The 19029-nt window shown below is 43.1% G+C and overlaps 1 protein-coding gene across 1 annotated transcript in view; it reads right to left on the bottom strand.

Annotated features, from left to right (window-relative positions):
* The window catches only part of WDR54 (WD repeat domain 54), a 1113980-nt gene that overhangs the window by 799937 nt on the left and 295014 nt on the right, over positions 1–19029 (bottom strand). The window contains exon 4 of the mRNA XM_044064000.1: positions 15155–15211. Coding sequence (XP_043919935.1) covers positions 15155–15211 — 57 coding nt within the window. The remainder of the gene's footprint in view (positions 1–15154; positions 15212–19029) is intronic.

Raw genomic sequence — 19029 nt, 5'->3', positions numbered from 1 at the left:
ATCCTCGAAATATGGGTTCAGTTCTGAGCTTCAGGACCAACTCAGTCATTACTACTGCTTGCAAAAGCCAATAACTCTCGAGCTTAACTCTTACCCACAATGCTTCTCTCCTAGTTACAGACAGAATGAAAAACCACAAAAGCCTTCATAGAGACCATATCTAGAAACATATAACAACAATAAGTGATATAGGTCCATTATCTGTTCCACCAAAAACTTCAAGGGCAGGGTAAGGAGGGAGTCCGGGATAAATGAAAATGGACAACACAGAGGGAATGCTATGGCGAGTACTTATCTGACATTCTCAATTTTCATTTTATCCTCAACATATGGGACAGAGTCCTCAGCTACCTTAGACCTTGGGAGGATTCAAGGAAGGATATCCCTGAGCACCACAGAACCAAATGATGCTCTTCCCCTGATGCCAGATCCAATTTGCAATGAGTAATAAAGGTAAAAGAAGCCCAAGTTACTGCTGCACAAATGTCATCCAAAGAAGCTCTAGAGTGAAAAATTGCTGAAGTAGCTACAGCTCTTGTAGAATGTGCCTTTAAAGACCTAAGCAAATTAATTTTCTTTTTGTTTCAGATGAAAGAAATACATTCCTCAAACCACCTGGCTAGCATCACTTTGCTTACTGGCTGGCCAAGTGTTGTAGATGAAAATGACAGAAATAGCTGGTTGGATTTTCTCATATCCTTAGTTCTGCGTAAACAGAAACGTATTTGTCTGTGACCATCTAATACATGTAAGCAGTATTCACCTTTGTTAGCAAAGTTGGGAAAAATACTGGTACATTAATAGTCTGATTAATGTTGGTTTCTGGCACTACCTTATGCAAAAAGGAAAGATTGGTTCTTAGCGAGACCCTTTCTTTGTGGAAAATCAGGTAAGGAGGTTTACCTAAGGCTTGAATTTCTGAATTTCTTCTGACAGAAGTTATTGCCACTAAAAATATAGTTTTCTAGGATAAAAAGTTCAGATCACATTCAGCTGATGGTTCAAAGGGAGGTTGAACAATGGCTTACAACACTAAGTTGAGATCCCAAGGTGAGGTAGGATCTTTGCAAGGGGGTTTTAGTAACAGTATTCCTTTTAAGAAGGCCTTGCAAAGCTTATGAGATGTCAAAGAGGATTCTTTAAAACCATTATGGAAATTAGAAATTGCAGCTAACTGAATTTTTATGGTAGGCTGGGAAGCACCTCCTTTAACTCATTCACTCCAATAGAGCTCAGGAAGTTTGCACTGTAACTTCCAATGGGCACAGCCTAAGCCTTTTGACAAAATCAAATTATGTCCTCACATTTCAAACAAATGTTCATATATTTGGAACCATGAGGCTTATGACAGAAGTACAAATGGCAAACCTTTCACCACAAACTATTTTTATAGTGGTCGCATCTGTTAGGTTCTAGGTCTTAAACTGAATTTTAGAAGTCCCAGTAAATACAGTAACTATTACATTTTAAATATTTTGTAAACAGCTTACAATATCTCAGCAACCACTCAAGTTGCACACATACTGTCACAGCAGCAATTTATTCATCTAGCTGAGAGCTTTCATATGAGGCCAAGGAGTTCTGTCTGTTACTTGGCTATTAGATATTTAGAAAAATGTGAAAATTATATCTAGTTAAATTAATATCATAAAGCCAACATTTAATATCTCTTTATCTGCACTAAACAGAGGTCAAATATTAATGAAGTTGAGTTTGTCATTGTAGAAGCTTTAAGAAGAAATATTTCAAAACCTTGTACATAGCATGGTTTTGGAATTAGTAGTGCAAATATGAACAATAATTGACACCTACAGGCATCAGTAGGAGTTAACTGCAGATACATAAAAAGTGAAGTTAAAATTCCAGGATTTTATCGATGGGCACTGAAAAAGGATCAATACTGTTATCAAGATCCCAAAAGGTAAACCTCCTCCATTTACTAGTAAAGAGCTTACGGGTAAGCTGGCTTATGAGAGGCAAAGAGAACATGACGTACCAGGGAGGAGAGTGAGAGAAGCCTGGCTATTAACGAAACCAAGCTGTCAAGCTTGAGGTTTACAATGTTCAGATAGATTAATCACTGTGGATGGGAATGGGATAGAAGGTCTGGAGCTGGGTCCAGAATCCAAGGCTGTTGAATCAGATAAGGCTAAAGAAAGGGGAACTTACTTGTCAAGGCCAATAAGGTGCAATGAGGATTACCTTGCTCTTCAGCCTAGACTGCTTTCTGTAGGAATTTCAGGATTAGAGGAACTGGGGAGAGGCATACAGCAGTCCAGAGGGCCAAATGTGGAGAAGAGCATCTCTTGGTGACTCCCCCTGAGGGAGGATCAGGGCAAAGCAGATGCTGCACTTGTTGTTTAGGGGAGAGGCAAACAGATTGCAGCAAGGCTGGCCCATTTTCCGTCACCTTTATACTGACTGACCCCTCATGAGGCAAAAGAATACACCTGCTTAGTTTGTCTGCTATCACACTAGAACTCTCCGGAATGTGCATTGCTATCAGAAAATGGTTGGAAGAGATTGCTGACTGCCACACACACAGCCTTGACAAAGGGGATAGGATTTGGTTCTTCCCCGTTTGCTGATGTACCAAGCCACTGACATATTGTTTGGCTGAATTGCAATTGTTCCCAAAGGGAGAGTAGTCTGAAAGGCTTGCAATGCGAAAAGCACTGCCCTTAGCTCAAGTACACTGATATGCATGTTGGCCTATGTGGGGGGAACAAGTGCCTTGGACAGTCTTGCCAAGATAATGCCCCCCTCACACCATCACGGAGGTGTCTGTGGTCAATATGGTTTGGGGTTGTGAATGGACAAAGAGGCGGCCTAGAATAATGTCTTCAGAATGCATCCACCAAGCTATACCTTTTCTGCAAAGACTGGTAATCAAAACCAGGTCTGACATGGGTTGATGTAGCACTGACCACTGAGATGCTAGCAACCATTGTAGTATCCTCATGTGATATCTTGCCAAGGAAACTAGAGTTATAGCTACAGCCATGGAGCCCAGTGTGACGAGCGGTTACTTTTTTGTTCCCGACTACTTTCTGTACCTGAACTCTGATCTTCTGTAATCTCACAGGGTGAAGAGAAGTTATGACAGTTTGAGTACTTGGAAGGGTTCCTATGAACTCTAAATTCTGAGTTGGGGTCAATTTCGATTTTTCATAATTTATAATTATTCCCAGATAAGAGCAAATGTGAAGTACATGGTCTCTCGCTTCTATCAACTGATGCCTGGTTGGAGCAGTAATGAGGCAATCGTCTAGATACGGAAACACTTGGAATCACTGCAGTCTCAAGTGAGCTGCTACTACTGCCATACATTTGGTGAACACCCTGGGGGCTGTGGGGAGACCAAAGGGTAGAATCTGAATTGAAAGTGATTGGCAGCCAGCCAGAACTGGAGGAAGCTTCTGGATCATTTGTCCATTTTTATATGGTAATACGCATCCTGAAGATCTATTGAGCAACATCCAATCATCTTTTTCCAAAAATGGAAGAACTGACTGTACCATGACCATCTGGAATTTGGTTTGATGAAATGATTTGTTCAGTACATTGTCTCCAGTCCCCTGCCTTTTTAGGCACTAAAAAGAATCTTGAGTAAATTCCGGACTCTCTCTGGTCTGGTGGGACTTCCTGGATGACTCTGTTTCTAGCAGTTTTTGGATTTCTGGAACTGCTTCTTTCCTATGACTGGGTGGAATGTCTGGGATTTTCATGCGTATGGGAGGAGGAAGGGAAAAGGGAATTGCATAGCCTAATCCTCTGCACTCAAGCATCCAATATTATTTGTAGCCAGACATTTCAGTGCGTAGATAATCATCTCCCAACTGCCTCCAGAGGAAGACAATCAGGCCTCTTTTCAGGACAGCTGGTAGGATTTACCAGAGAAAGAATCCATGAAACCCTGGTTTTGCATACCACCTTTGCTGCACTGGTGGCATCTTCCGTTTAAGTTCTTCCCTCTGCCCCTAGGGGAACTACCTCAACGTGTGTCCTGAAAAGGCCCTTGGGACTTCTTGAACCACATTTCCTACTGCTTCCCTGATTTCTAGAGAATGGTCATTGAGGAGTGGAAAAACATATGCTCACAGCAGAAAGGGTCTTTCCATCTTTTTCACACCTGGATAAAGTTTCTCTGACTTTTGGGCCAAACAGGGATGATCTGTCAAAGGGTGCACTGATGAATGAAGACTTAAATGGCTCTGCAAAGTCACATAAGCATATCCAGGCATGTCTCCTAATGGCAGTGCCTGAACCTGCTGCTCTGGTGGCCTCTTTGGCTGCATGAGCGATGAGCCTCATGGATGAACGTGACACAGACTCCAGGGTGCCCGACTGGGAAGCCACCTTTTCTTGGATGTCCTCAGAAATGGTTCTAGCAAGGATATCTGATAACTCCTTGACCAGATCCCTCTGAAGTCTGGTAAAATGTGCCAAGAAATTCAAAGACCCTAAGGCAAAGGTTGATGATTCACCCACCTCCCACATCTATCCATCTCCTGAGACTCTATGTTGTGTGGATGGATAGAGGAATAATCTTTGGCCAGTTCCTTCTTTGTGACTACCATCACAACCATGGCATTAACAGCTAACCCTTTGGCCCAGAGCTGTTTTTCTTCAGGAGTGGGCATAATTTTGTCAGATCCCTGGGGATAGGTTCAACAGTATCAGGGGCCTTCCACACCCGCTGAGAGATCAACTGAATGAGCCTGTCAATCGGTGGAGACATCCAAGAGTTAGAGGGTCAACTGCCAAAGGCCTGCAGGTACACAAACACCTTGGAAGAGGGATTTTAGAATTTCCATTCACCCCTCTGTTTCAGTAATTCCAGGATGTCGCCAAAGGATATATCAGGGGTGACCTTGGGGATCCCTCCCCTTCATCGAAGTCAGTGTCTTCAGTGATCAATTCCTCTGGAGAATCCAAGTGCTTCCTCTTGCAATTTCTCTTTTTAGGGACCTCCTCAGTTGGATGATCTGGGAGATATCAGAAGAGGAGATAACTGTTATCTGGGACTCCTGCAGTCTCCGGACCACTGACTCCGTGGGAATGCAGGTTGAAGATCTAGGCATGAGAAGGAAAGGGACACTTGTTCAGAAGTGGAAGGGGCAGACTTTTTGTGGCAGTCAGGGCTCTCTCCACCATCTCAAAATCTGCCCCCCCCCCCCAAAAAAAGGGAAGGGATTGGAACTGTGGTCACTTCCTACTCTGAAGAGACAGCTTCGGAGAACAAACCCAGAGCCAAGCTGATCTCTGCCAACTCTCCAAGGTGCAGAGAAGGCTCCAAAAAAATAGGAGTCTACTCTCACCCCTGGAGCCAAAAGGACAGACACAGCCCAGAGTGGTCTACAAATCTAATTGGATAAAAGACCTCCAAGCAAAAACTGGTTCTGATGATAGGGATATCTCTGGAACTGATGCAGCCAGCGCTGGGCAGCTTGGAGCAGAGGACTCTAATGCTTCAGATGAAATCAGAGGAGGAAAAACCAGAGGGGTAACAGAAGGTTTGGGTCCCATATCTGAGGGGGCTGGAGCCGAAGAGGTACCTGACAATCCTCTTGCCCACATTATCTTATTCACCAGCCTCTCCACATCATCCTCAGTTATGCTTTTGGAGGAATGGATAAAAAAGATGGGGGGTGATTCTGGCCTTTCCAGAAAAGGCGAAGGCAGCATTCCTGCAAAGGGGTCAATAGAGGGTGAATATGAGGTTCTTGCAAGACTCATAATGGATGGCTCCTCAAATTGCTTACTCAGTGCCAAAGTAGTTGGCAATGAAAGAAATGTCTGTGCAGATAATTTTGGTGTTGAGTATTCCAAATGCTCCTACACCAGAACACTAGGTGCCGAAAACTTTGTCTGTTCCAATAAACTCGGTTCCATAGGTCCCTTCTGAACTGAAGTTTTAGTAGTGGAGTCAGTCAGTTCCAAGGGTAGCAAAGAAACCAGAGACTATGTGCTTTTCAAGGACAGTGCTAACAGAGTACAAGGCACCAATAGGCTTCTCGGTTTTGATTTCTCCAAAACTTTGGAAGAAGAAGAAGGGGAAGACACATCAGTCTTACTCTTGGCTTTCTCAGAACCAGATAAAGCCTCACTGAAGGCTGATGGAAGCATACCCTTCAAAACAGGTTTGTTTCATCATTCTACTAGCTCCCTGTGACTGAAACTATGACATACTGAGCAGTCTTTTTGAACTTTAGCTTTTCACAGTAACAAAGTGCCCTTTCACTAAAATGTCAGTGTCTTAAATAAAATTCAGGAAAGTTACCACAAAGTGTACATAAGCATAAAACACACACATTTTTCCTTAAAATAGGTAAAGACTTTCAATTCATAGCTAAAAAGTACACAAGCAACAGGTGTATTTCACAAAAAGTGCCCCAGACAACCTTAATAAGCCATGATACCCAAAACAGCTAATCTAAGAGACGTTTCTGCTAGACAGTAAATACTATAAAAAAAAAGGTGCTCTTAAAAACACCCGGTACCCATTTCTGTCATAAAATATTAAAACAATATTTTTGTATCACAGGGTTCCCCAATGGGCATTTATCTGCAAGAAATAGAACTGGAGCCAACTGCTGATCCTGTGAAGTGTCAGTGATGCTGTCTTGAGAGCGGCAAGAAAGTACTGAAGAGATTTGCAACCACGGGTTGTCGAGCCACAGCAGTCTGACTGTGTGTGTGGGAGGGAACAAAAGAATTTTGGAGACTGGCTAGCCATAAATCCTGGGCAGGATATAACCCATTTAACCATAGGCTACTGCAATAGTGGGAATGATGAACATATCAATATTACAAGAAATACTACAACAAAAACTCTGAAAAAATCAATATACTTATCCGAGTGTCTGGACAGCACATATGATCACTTTGGTGACTAATGAGATCTAGGGATTACAAAGAGTACTGGTGCACCATGGGAGTAGGGAAGAGGTTTCAGCATTTAGGAGTGGTTGCTGGTTGACAAATTGGATCCACCAGTCAGTGAATGTCCCATCAGTTGAAGTGTACAGACAGGATAATGAAAGATCAGATGTTACTCATATTCCATATATCTAGCCATTTCAAATTTATCATTATGAATCTCACCAACTTGCTGCTTAATTGACATCACTGTCACTTACTGATCATGTAAGAACTTGTTATCCTCAACTCCCATTACCTGCAGTCAGTGAGAAATTCAGTTAAATGCCAGCTATAAATTATGTTGCATCTTGTTCAACACAATGTCATTTCCTTCAGAGTAAGTTGAATTAACTTTTTCATGCTAACAATGCACTCTTTTAACCAAGGTTTCAGCTACATGTCTATGTCATCACTTATCTTCTTCAAATTTGTACTTTCGACAATACTTCTGTATCATCTAATGTCACTCGCTGGACAACATCTTCACAAATTACTTTTCATATTCTATCTCAAACAAATTAATGTACTTCAAAAATTGCTTTATACAAAGGGCATAGATTGACCAAAGAAAACAACGGACTTCCTGAAGCACCTTGAGACTTCCTGGGAAGTACATTTATAAAGTTGTATAAACATGACGGTAAAAGGTAGCATAAATGTGTTGACAGGTGCATAATTCAGCAAGGAAATGCAACAACTTCAACTTCACTTTAAACATGTTCATAAAAAATGCAGCACAACTGGAATCTATTCTGCTTCACAGTCTACTTTAAGATCAAGTAACAGAGTAGCAAAATCAGGAGAACTGAAATTCAAGGAAACTGAGTTAATTTACTCTACTTCTTCAAATGAATGGGATACAAAAGTAGTGGTACAGCATGGACATAATGGAGAATGGAAGTAAGACTAGGGTATCTAGTACAAGTGGCAAAATATCTCAGCCTATGTTTTTTCTGACACTCAAATGCACTTCTGTTGGTGTGATGGCTCATGTTCTGGACACATCTATAGGCAACTTTTCTAATTCGGTACCAAGCCAGAGCTTTAATCTCACAGATCATATCCAGGTTTTGATCAAGAAATCGAAGTGACTAATTTTATACTGTAGAACATGGCACATGGATTTAAAGCTATACCAAACATACTGTGGCCAAACAATACGTGAAATATCAGCCTTGGTGTTTAAATGGAGAGCTCTGCTAGTGTGTCAAACTAACTCAGAATACACATTACAGGTCTCAAAAATGTAATGGACATTTTTAGAAATAATCCATAGGTTCTTAGGGTAGAAAGTCATTTGTCAGAAGACTTGTACACAATAAAGCAAAATATGAGCTGGCTACCTGGACTGAAGTGACAAATTCAGCCATTTAGCAAGGATAAATAAGAATTCTGACTTAGATGTCCATTTTTGATCATACACTTGAAATGAAAAACAAGCAAAAAAATGACACAGTTTTAGCATTAAATTCATCTTGGAGGATTGCTGATTTGTCATTAAATATCTCGTAGGTTTCACTGTATTACTTTAAAACCAAAATAAATTAAAGAGAGAAGTGGAGATCCACATGACACTAACAAGCATGAGAATGTGCATATGCTGTTCATAGCATCTTATAATAATGATGCTATGTGACCAAATTACTTTGCATGCTTAACATTTATCCAAGTGCATGCAAAGTAAGATGAAAAAGTTAGATGCCAAAAGAAAGTACTTAGCATTTGCCTGGTTATTATTTGTATAGTCACAGTAATGTCAATGCTACAGGAACATTGACATAGAAAAAGAAGTTATGTACTCACCATAACATTCCTTCTGATTAGTTCTACTTCATTGGTCTTCAACCTGTGGGTCCTCGGATCCATATCGGATCCGACATGGCTGCATTTTCCAGCTACGGCTCCGAGCTCCATGCCCCTCCCCTTACCCATAACGCCCATCTCCTTTCTCCCTTCAGATTGAGTTTGCTGCCTAGCAGGTAACAGATACCAGACCAAATAACACCTTATCCTCTAACACAAACATTAGAAATTAACTTTAGCCCTAACAGAACCGAAGATCCCAGCAATAATGGTCCGGTACAAAGGACGTGTCATATCCCAAAGGATAAGATTAGGGGGAAGGAGGGGGGGAACAGTTGAAGACAAATGAAGTAGAACTACTCAGATGGAACGTTATGGTGAGTACATGACTTCTTTATCTGAAGTAGTTTACTTCATTTGCTCTTCAACCTGTGGGACAGAGTCCTCAGCTACCCAACTCTTGGGAGGCCCTCATGGATGGATATTCCGGAGCACCGCAGAACCAAAGGATGTTCTACTCCTAGAGACCAAATCCAGTTTATAATGAGAAATAAAGGTGTGAGATAAGGCCCAATTAGCAGCTGAACAAATCTCATCCAAAGAGACCTTAGACCAAAAAGCTGCTGACGTAGCCATAGATTTGGTCGAATGAGCCTTCACTCTTCCTGGAAGAGACAAACCTCTATCTAAATAAGCCCGGCCAATGCATTGTGAAATCCAGTGAGCAACACTTTTGAGACAAGTTTACCTAAGAAGGACTTGGCATAGGTCACAAAAAGCTGATCAGACTTGCAGAAAGGTTTAGTCCTGTGCAGATAAAACCTCAGCTGCCTGTGTACATCCAGCAAATGTAATTTGTATTCCCCTTTGATCTGGTAGTTCGGAAAAAATACTGGTAAATTAATAATCTGATTAATATTGGCCTCCAAGGCTACCTTGGGAAGGAAGGACGGGTTAGTGTGTAGCGACACTCTATCCTTGTGAAAGATCATGTAAGGGACTTTGATAGAAAGAGCTTGAAGCTCCGACACCCTTCTAGCGGATGTAATGGCAACCAAGAAGGCAGTTTTCCAGGTCAAAAACTGTAGATCCATAGATGCCGCAGGCTCAAATGGAGGAGAAACCAATGCCTGCAACAACAAAGTAAGGTCCCACGGAGGAATGGGGACCTTAACCGGGGGTCTGAGAAGAAAGGCACCTTTGAGAAAGGTTTTACAAAGTTTAGAAGAAGCCAACGAAGACATGTCTACCCCAACATGAAAATTAGAAATGGTGGTTAGTTGGACTTTCATCGTTGAGGAACTAGCGCCTTGATGAAAAATGCTAGCTAGAAAATCTAAAAACTGCCAAAAGCAGTGCAGTGAAAGGGTTCAAAGACCTCTGAATGGCCCATACAGAAAAACATTTCCATTTACTGTGATAAACTTTTCTGGTGGACGATTTCTGAGCCACCACCAGAATGGATTTAACAGGAGATGACAGATCGGAAGTCCTGAGAATCATGGGAACCGGAGCACCCAAGCAGTGAGCTTCAGACTGCCCAGATCTGGATGAGGATTCCCCAAGGGATGTAAACAGATCCGGGACTGGATCCCAGGTCCATGGTGGAACAACTAGATGAGACCTGAGTAAGGGAAACCAAATCTGTTGAGGCCAGAATGGGGTGCTGAGGATCACAGTGCTCCCCAGCCTTCGAGCTTTCTGTGGAAACTTTGACATGAGGGGAAGAAGAGGATATGCATAAAGAATCCCGGGAGGCCAAGCATGAATCAGATCGTCTCTGGGGGCTTCCCCAGCAGGGGGGTTCACAGCGAAAAACTCGCTGCATTTTGCATTGGAAGGAGATACAAAGAAATTGCAGCAAGGACAACCCTACTCTAGGAAGATCTGTTCCACTACTGAAGGCTTCAGAGACTACTCGTAAGGCATCAGGATAGATCTGCTGAGCCTATCCGCTAAGATGATGGACCATCACGAGATGTGCATTGCCACCAGAAAATGGCCGGTGGAGATCGCCCATTCCCACAATCTCATGGCCTCTCGACTTAAGGGATAAGATCTGGCTCCCCGTTTGTTGATATACCAGACCACTGACATGTTGTCCATCTGAATTGCAATCGTTCCCAGAGGAAGATGAGCATGGAGGGCCTGCAACTCAAGAAAAAAACGCTCTCATCTCTAGAACACTGATGTGCAGATAGGTCTCAGAAGGGGAACACGTACCTTGGACGGTCCTTCCCGAGCAATGCCCCACCACCCAAGTAGGGAGGCATCCGTGGTCACCATGTTTTGGGGTAAAAGAGGTTGAAAAGGAAGTCCCGAGGAGATCCAGGGACGGAATCCACCACCAAAGGGAGTCCCTGCATGCTTTTGAAATTCTCACTGGAAAAGACAAAGAAAGGTCTAACAATGACCACTGAACCGCTAGTGTCCACTGCAGTACCCTCACATGAAGGCATGCCATGGGGAGAAGATTTATCGTGGCCGCCATAGAACCTAAAGCTCTTAAAACAGCTTCAGATGTTGGTAAATGGGTCTGAAGAATGTGTAACATGTGTAATTCAAGCTGCGTATGCTGTCTGAGGTGAGGAACACATTCAATTGTATTGTGTCCAGTCGTGCCCCAATGAAATCTAGAATCTGAACCGGGTGAAGAGCAGACTTACTCATAGTGATCGTAATGCCCAACTTGTTGGCTAACTGAAGGAAGGAGTCCCTGGCCTGACATAGTAGATGCTCCGAGGGGTTGGTAAAAGCCAATCATCCAGGTACCGAAAGACCTGAAGCCTCAGGTAAGCCGCTACTACTGCCATTACCTTGGTAAACGCCCAGGGGGCTGTGGTGAGACCGAAGGGGAGGGCTAAAAATGGGTAATGATTGGCTCCCAGCCAGAAGCGAAGGAACCTCCGGGAGCGCCTGTGCATCTTGATGTGATAGTACACATCCTGGAGGTCGATCGAGCACATCCAGTCTCTGTCCTGCAGATAAAGCAGAATAGATTGAATTGTGACCATCCAGAATTTTGTCTTGGTTATGGATAGGTTCAATTGGGACAGATCCAATATTGGTCTGAGGTCGCCCATCTTTTTTGGCACTAAAACCCCGGATCCAGACTGCTCTGGTGGGACTGGTTAGATGACTCATTTTCTCAGTAGTGAGTCTACCTGCACTGCTGCTTCCTCCCACTGCATGGATGGAATGTCCGGGAGGGCTTTGTTGGATGGGGGAAGATTCCTTGAAGGGGACAAAACATCCTCTGGACATGACTCACAGCACCCACTGATCTGTAGTGATCGACTCCCATGCTAGTGGGTGAAATGACAGACTACCCCCGACTGCCTCCAAAGACGGACAGCAGGGTAACCCCTCAGGGCTGCTGTCCGTGTTTATCCGAGAAAGGTTCTCAGGACCCAAAATTCCTAGGACCCCCCTCTGCCTCTAGGGCGGTGTCCATCACACCCCCCTCTGCCTCTGGGGGAAGGTGAGTCCTGAGCATCCCGGGAAAATGCCTGAGACTTGTGGAACCACATCTTCTTCTGGCCTCGCTGGTTCCTGGAAAAGGACCTTTGAGGCGGTGAGAAGCAGACCCCGACGGCAGACAGCATCTTCCCGTCCTTCTCACTCTGGACCAAAGTATGACTGTTTTCCCAAAAAGGGAAGAATCATCATAAGGGGCCTTGGTAAAAGATGCCTTGAAGGGCTCTGAGAACTGACATAAGTGGAGCCAGGCATGGCACCGGATGGCAATGCCTGACCCCGCCACCCATGTGGCTCCCCCCATGGCATGGGAGAGCAAACGCACAGACGTGTTGGCTACATATTTTGGGGAGGCCATTCGTGCAAACGTCTTCTTGTCCTCTACCAACATGGACCCTGGGGTTGACTCCATGACTTCCTTGACCAGATCTCTCTGGAGTTGAATAACATGTGTCATGTAGTACAGTGCCCTTATGCAGAAGGTCACTGAAGCATAGACTCACTTCCCAAAACGATCCAACATTCTCGACTCTCGGTCAGGCGGATGGACCGTGGAACTCTCCTGGGGGAGTTCCTTCTTGGTGGTCACCGCCACCAACATAGCATCTACAGAGGACCCCTTGTGCCAGTGTAATTTGTCTGCGGGAGGGCTTAAGACCTTGTCCAACTGCTTGGGTACTGTTTCTACAGTGTCTGGCTTCTTCCATGCCCTAGATGTTATCAAATCCATGAGTGGATCAGGAGGAGGGGACACCCAAGAGGTAGATGGGCCAGAGCCGAATGCCTCCAGAAACACGGACTCAGAGGTTGGTTTTGGGGTGGACCACCCCCTTCTTTGGCAGAGGATCTCCATGATGTCTCCAAAGGAGACATCCTCAGGGGATGATCTTGGGAAACCTTTCACTTCATCCAGGTCTATGCCTTCTGTGAGGGACTCTGGGGGAAAGTCAAAGTGCCTCCTTTTACATGTATGCTTGCAGGGGGCTCCTCAGGGGGACTATCTGAGGAGGTCTCGCAAGTGGGTTATTCCAAGGCCGGAACGTCTTGGGGTATTACAGCTATGGGCTGTCCCTGAGAAAGCAAGATGGTCGGGCCTACACTCATGGCCAGGGAGGTCAGGATGGACTCGGAAGACAAAATAGTCAAAGGCCTCGACCATGCTAGAACCCTCTCCACCATGTCGAATGCCGAGGGGGAATGGACCGGGAATGGACCTCCTGGGCTGAACTGGCGGAAGCTGCTCCCCCCGATCCAACCGGGGAGTCAGAGCCGAGTCTCTAGGAGCCAAGACGTTGAGGGGAATGCTTCTCTCTGACAAGCTTAGAGCAGAGAACACTCCCTTGGATCTGACCCCAAGGCTACGGCTCCGAGAGCTCTGATCCAATCTAGTCAAATTCAACACACTCAAGGCACTGGCCAGCATCGATGTATAGGGTACCATCGGCGTCAACCCCTCAGCTCCGACCATCCTTGGATTCAACAGCTCCAAAACCATGGGTTGAATCGGAGAATGAGTGATAGGTCTAAATACTGACTAGAAGGCACCCGCTCCGGTGGGAGAAGGCCCTGGCAAGATCCCCATCTGGATTTGAGTGTGGATAAATCTCTGCATCATCTTGTCCATCTCCGCTTCATATAGGGTCCGGGTAGAGCAGCAGGACGCCGCCTAAGTGGGCTGGGAGAGCCGGTGCTATCTTAGCAGGGGAAGGTGGGACGTCCATCCCAGCAGTGGAGGGCAACAGGCCCTTGACAATCAGTTTGTCCCATCTGTCCTTAAGTGGTCTTGGGTTAAACCCAGTGCAAATAGGACAGGGGGACTAGAGGTGAGTCACCCCCAAACAAACCACACAGAGTGTGGCCATCCGCCAGGAGAGCTTATGGCCACACTCTGTGCATCTTTTGAAAAAAACAGGCTTCAGGGCGTCCGCCATGCCTTAGCCGGCTCAAAAGAAAATCACACACACACAGACACACACACATGAGGAAAGAAAGGAGGGGAGGAAGATAGAAAAGCCTACAATAAAACAAGCTACGAAGAACCCCAAGAAGGTATAGAAAGGTTAGGAGTGAAATAGATAGGTAGAAAAGTCCAAAAAAGTCAAAATTTATTTTTTAAATAACAACACTACCATAATGGAGCTTGGACCACGCTGCTTCCTCTCAGATTGCAAACGAGATCTGAAGGGAGAAGGGAGACAGGGGCATTATGGATAAAGGGAGGAGCTTGCAGCCGAAGCTGGAAAATGCAGCCATGTCAGATCCGATATGGGTCCGAGGACCCACAGGTTGAAGAGCAAATGAAGTAAATTACTTCAGATACATTCATTTTAAAGCTTGAGAGCTACTGAGAGCTGTTCAAGCTATTTTCTTCACCGGTTACAATATTACAGTTGGCAACTTAATAAGTACAACAGAAAGAGACATTTTTAACTATTGCATTTTGAAACCATGATTGGCTGATGCCCCATTCAGGATTTGTTTCTCTGCTATGCACCCAGAGTGCCAGGGCAGGCATCAACTCCAGCTGTGACCCTGTATTGAATTAATCAAGTTGCTGGAAAATTAATTAATGAATGCATTAAAAATACATTTTACTGCCTTTTTCTGACTCCATTTCTTTGTAAATTTGATGGACATTGTGCACTGACAGCTTAATTCAAAACTCAGCCAACTAATGGCCAACAATGTGACATTATTTGTGAGTTTTGCAAACCAAACAAATGAACAAACTTTAGATCCAGTGCTTACGCAAACAAAAATCTTCACTCCAGTTTATATATATATATATATATATGTATATGTATATGTATATATATATATATATATGTATATATATATATATATATATATATATATATATATATATATATTGCAAACAATGAGAAAAATCTGCTGTAGAAATATAAAAAAACAATAATACAGAAGACAACCAAGTGCGCTACTGCCTTACCTACACAGATGTAATGTCCTCCTGCTGCAGAAATTCCTCGTGCAAATACTGCCTGAGCTGAAATTAAAAAAATAATAATAGACATGAAATGTGTTCTTTATGATCTGTTTGAGAATGTAATCACCTCTACGGTGTGTAACACACAACATGCATTTCCAAAGATTCTTGTACCACTGATGGAATCATACTAGATTATTACACATGACTACATTTCATTTTAGTGCACTTCAGTCAAAAGTACAATTATGTGAGGTACTCACCCTAATAAGCCACATATAAGCTGCCTTCTACCAGGCAGAGTACTATTTATATCTGGGAAATGTCTGCAACACCAGTCACCCTGGTCAGATCCAAAACAATCAGGCCTTACCAAGGCTGTGCTGCTCTTAGTGCATTCTGACTTTTAGAATGCAGTTTTTCAAAACTGCAACATGAGCTGAAGCAATTCTTTTTGCTACAAAGAAAGATTCATGGAAAGAACAATAACCATAAAAATAAAAACTAGTAACTATAGCGCACAAAATGATTTTACAACAATGAACTCTGAAGACAGAAAAATAAAAGAATGAAGTACAAAATAAATGAAAGAAGCACTTAAATTTATACATATACAATGTTGGATTAATTCAACAAATATAATTATATATAAGAGGTGAAGGAGAGTGGGAAGGTACCCAGTTTCAGGCATTTAGATTACCTTAGAACTACTGTTATGGTGAGTACCTCACACAGATTTATTAATATATTCATAGCAGATGCCTGCTACTGGGTAGAAAGTACAGTTGCATTAAATCTTATAACAGTACACGTCCTTCTCTTACCTCCTGCAAGAATAGCCCCAAGTCCAGCCAGTATACCAAAGCCTTTTGACCTTGTACATGCTGTATATCACTCATATGCTCCCTGTACAGGGCACAGGGCATAAAGGTGACATACAAAAACACAGTTACCCAGAACTGAATTGCCCCAGAAGAAAACATGGACAGAGGAGGCTATGCACAACCAGGAGAAAATGCAGATAGAAAAGGTAGATTGACAAAGAAAAGCCATACAAAACCCATAAAAAGAAAAAAAAAACTGGGAGGGAGGGAGCAAATACTATAACAGTGAGGAGAAGGACATCTACTGTTCCGGTAAGATTTTACACAAATATACTATGTCCTTCTATATCACTGTTGCAGTATTCTTCACCTTAGGTAGAGTACAAAAGCTCAAGAAAAGGAGTAGAAGTTGGAAAGATGGGAGCAGACCTCAATGAACCCATGCAGAATGTATTTTATTTATTTTATTTTACATTTGTTTACTGGGAAAGTCTGACTGGACACAGGTCCTTTTTCAGTGGAGGCCTGGGGAGAAAAGCTCCAACTAAAAAGTACATCAGACAGAAAAACAGAACTGAAAAAGTACAACAATTACTATCAAAGTAAGCAAAAATACAAAAAGCTTTAACCTAACATGAATGACTGACAGTCTCAGAAGGGTATTTACAGGACTGACATTCTTAAGTGTTTGCTAATATACAGAGGTAGCTTACAACATACTGATATAACGTAATGGTTCATATTGGATTTTGGTGAGAGTACACAGTTGAAATTAATACTGATATACACAGTGTCAATATGGGTATATGTTCCAAATGTATATGCAAGGAGAGAAATAGAACATAAATAGGTGTAGGCACCCAAGATTATATTAGTCTCAGAAACTAGCCAGGACAGGTGCAAGAGCAGAGCCAAGTTTCAGTTAAATGTGATTTCAAAAGCTTTTTAAATTGTACTGTAGAGCAGTTGGATGTTATTGGGGTTGACAGTTTATTCCATACTTTGGGTACAAAGTTTGAGAAAAGTGAGTCTCCAGCTAAGTTGTTTGCTTTAGAGATAACCAGAAGAAATTTTTCTGGAACGTAATACTATGGTTGTTGGTGTGTGGTCAAAAGAGGTTCTGGGGACCAGGGTTTTTCTGGATGATGTAGGATTTTATGAGCAAAGGTTAGTTGGTTAAAGAGTAGTAGTTGTGGGAGTTCTTATCAGTTTAGTAGTTTAAGAGATGTACAATGATGTGTTCTATACTGGCAGTCAGTGGCAAACTCGGCAATTTTATTATAACAGGATTCTTAGCTAGATCTGTTTTTCTAAGGTTGGTTAGAATTGGAGAGGCATATAGGAGCATTGACAAAAGATGTGTGCGAGCAATGGTAGCTTTTGAGTTTACAGTGAGGAATTGTTTGTTTCAATAGAGGCTACCTAGTTTTTTTGTGTACTTTCTTAATGGTTTGAGAGATGTGAATATCGAATTTTAAATTGTCAATTTCAACACCTAGAAATTTGGTATGGGTTACTGGTGTGATGGTGGTTTTATTTTTGGGTGTGATATTGAATGACAAGAGTGATGGGGGGAGTCATTGTAGGGTGAAAGAGAAGGAGGTTGGTTTTGGTGGGATTTAGAATGCGCTGGGTGTTAGTGAGCCATGTTTCAGAAGCTAGAAAAGAGTCTTGGGTGAGGGTCTGGAGTTCTTGTAGGGAGGAGGCTGCACATATAAATGTGGAGTCATCTGCGTATTGTACAACTGTACTGTGGGGGGTAGAGGTGTGGAGTCTGTTTGTGAAGAGACAGAAAAGTAGAGGTCCAAGGATGGAGCCTTGAGAAACTCCTTGAGTTACTGGAAGAAGAGGGGAAAGTTCATTTTGCCACTAAACAGCATGCTGGCATCCTGATAAGTAGCTTTTAAACCATGTAATTAAGGAAGTGCTGAAGTTTAGGATGGCAAGAATGTTAATAAGTTTGTTGTGATTTACCATGTCGAATTCTTTAGAAAGGTCTAAAAAAATGGCAGATACAAATTTTCTGTGATTTCTATAGTAATTCACTGTGTTGGTGAAGGACATTAGGGCTGTTGTAGTACTATGAGAGGGGCAAAAGCCATGTTTGGTATCTGACAGTAATTTGTGTGTTTGTAGGTAGCGCATCAATTGTGTGCTAACTACTCTCTCTAGGATTTTAGATAGGGGTGATAGAATGTCAACTGGGTGATAAAAAGAAGTTATGTTCTTACCATAACGTTCCATGTGAATTGTTCATCTCGCCTTTGTTCCTACACATGGGTTCGGAGCCAATCCTCGGCTCCGAGTCGGCCACTGGGTGATAAAAAGAAGTTATGTTCTTACCATAACGTTCCATGTGAATTGTTCATCTCGCCTTTGTTCCTACACATGGGTTCGGAGCCGATCCTCAGCTCCGAGTCGGCCGCATCACAAGCTCTGCATCTAAGAGAAGCTCGAGGCACAGTCTATATCCCATGATCCTCCTCTGCTATCCCTCAGATCTAGTTTGCAAGAATCCAGAACGCACTACTAACCACTGCATCTAACGTTCACGCAATCACACACTTGAACCTGAAACATATTAACTAAATACAGATAGGTGTGTACCTAATGTGTCACCTACCAAATACTAGGTAGTGTAGATAACCCCGAGAAGGCCAACCAGACACTAGTCATAACAGTTCTTCCAGAACGCAGTGGGGGAAGGAGGGAGGGGATGTAAGAACAAAGGCGAGATGAACAATTCACATAGAACGTTATGGTAAGAACATAACTTCTTTATGTGAAATTGTTCGATCTCGCCGTTTGTTCTTACACACGGGTAGCGCCCCTAGCTCCGCTACCCTGGGTGACTCACGGAAGAATGTTCCTGAGCACAGTGGAACCAAAGGATGCCCTGTCCTTGGAGGTCCTGTCCACTTTGTAGTGAGTAACAAACGTATGAGGCTTAGCCCACATTGCTGCCGCACAAATAGTATCCAACGGTAGATGAGCGGCATGGGCTAGAGAAGTAGAAACGGCCCTAGTAGAATGAGCCTTAGGCTTGAACAGAAG

Source organism: Protopterus annectens, chromosome 2.part2 (assembly GCF_019279795.1).
Source record: "Protopterus annectens isolate FY-2018-M chromosome 2.part2, PAN1.0, whole genome shotgun sequence".
Classification (NCBI taxonomy): domain Eukaryota; kingdom Metazoa; phylum Chordata; order Ceratodontiformes; family Protopteridae; genus Protopterus; species Protopterus annectens.
The sequence above is the reverse complement of the archived record's forward strand: the minus strand, read 5'-3'. Positions and strand labels throughout refer to the sequence as shown.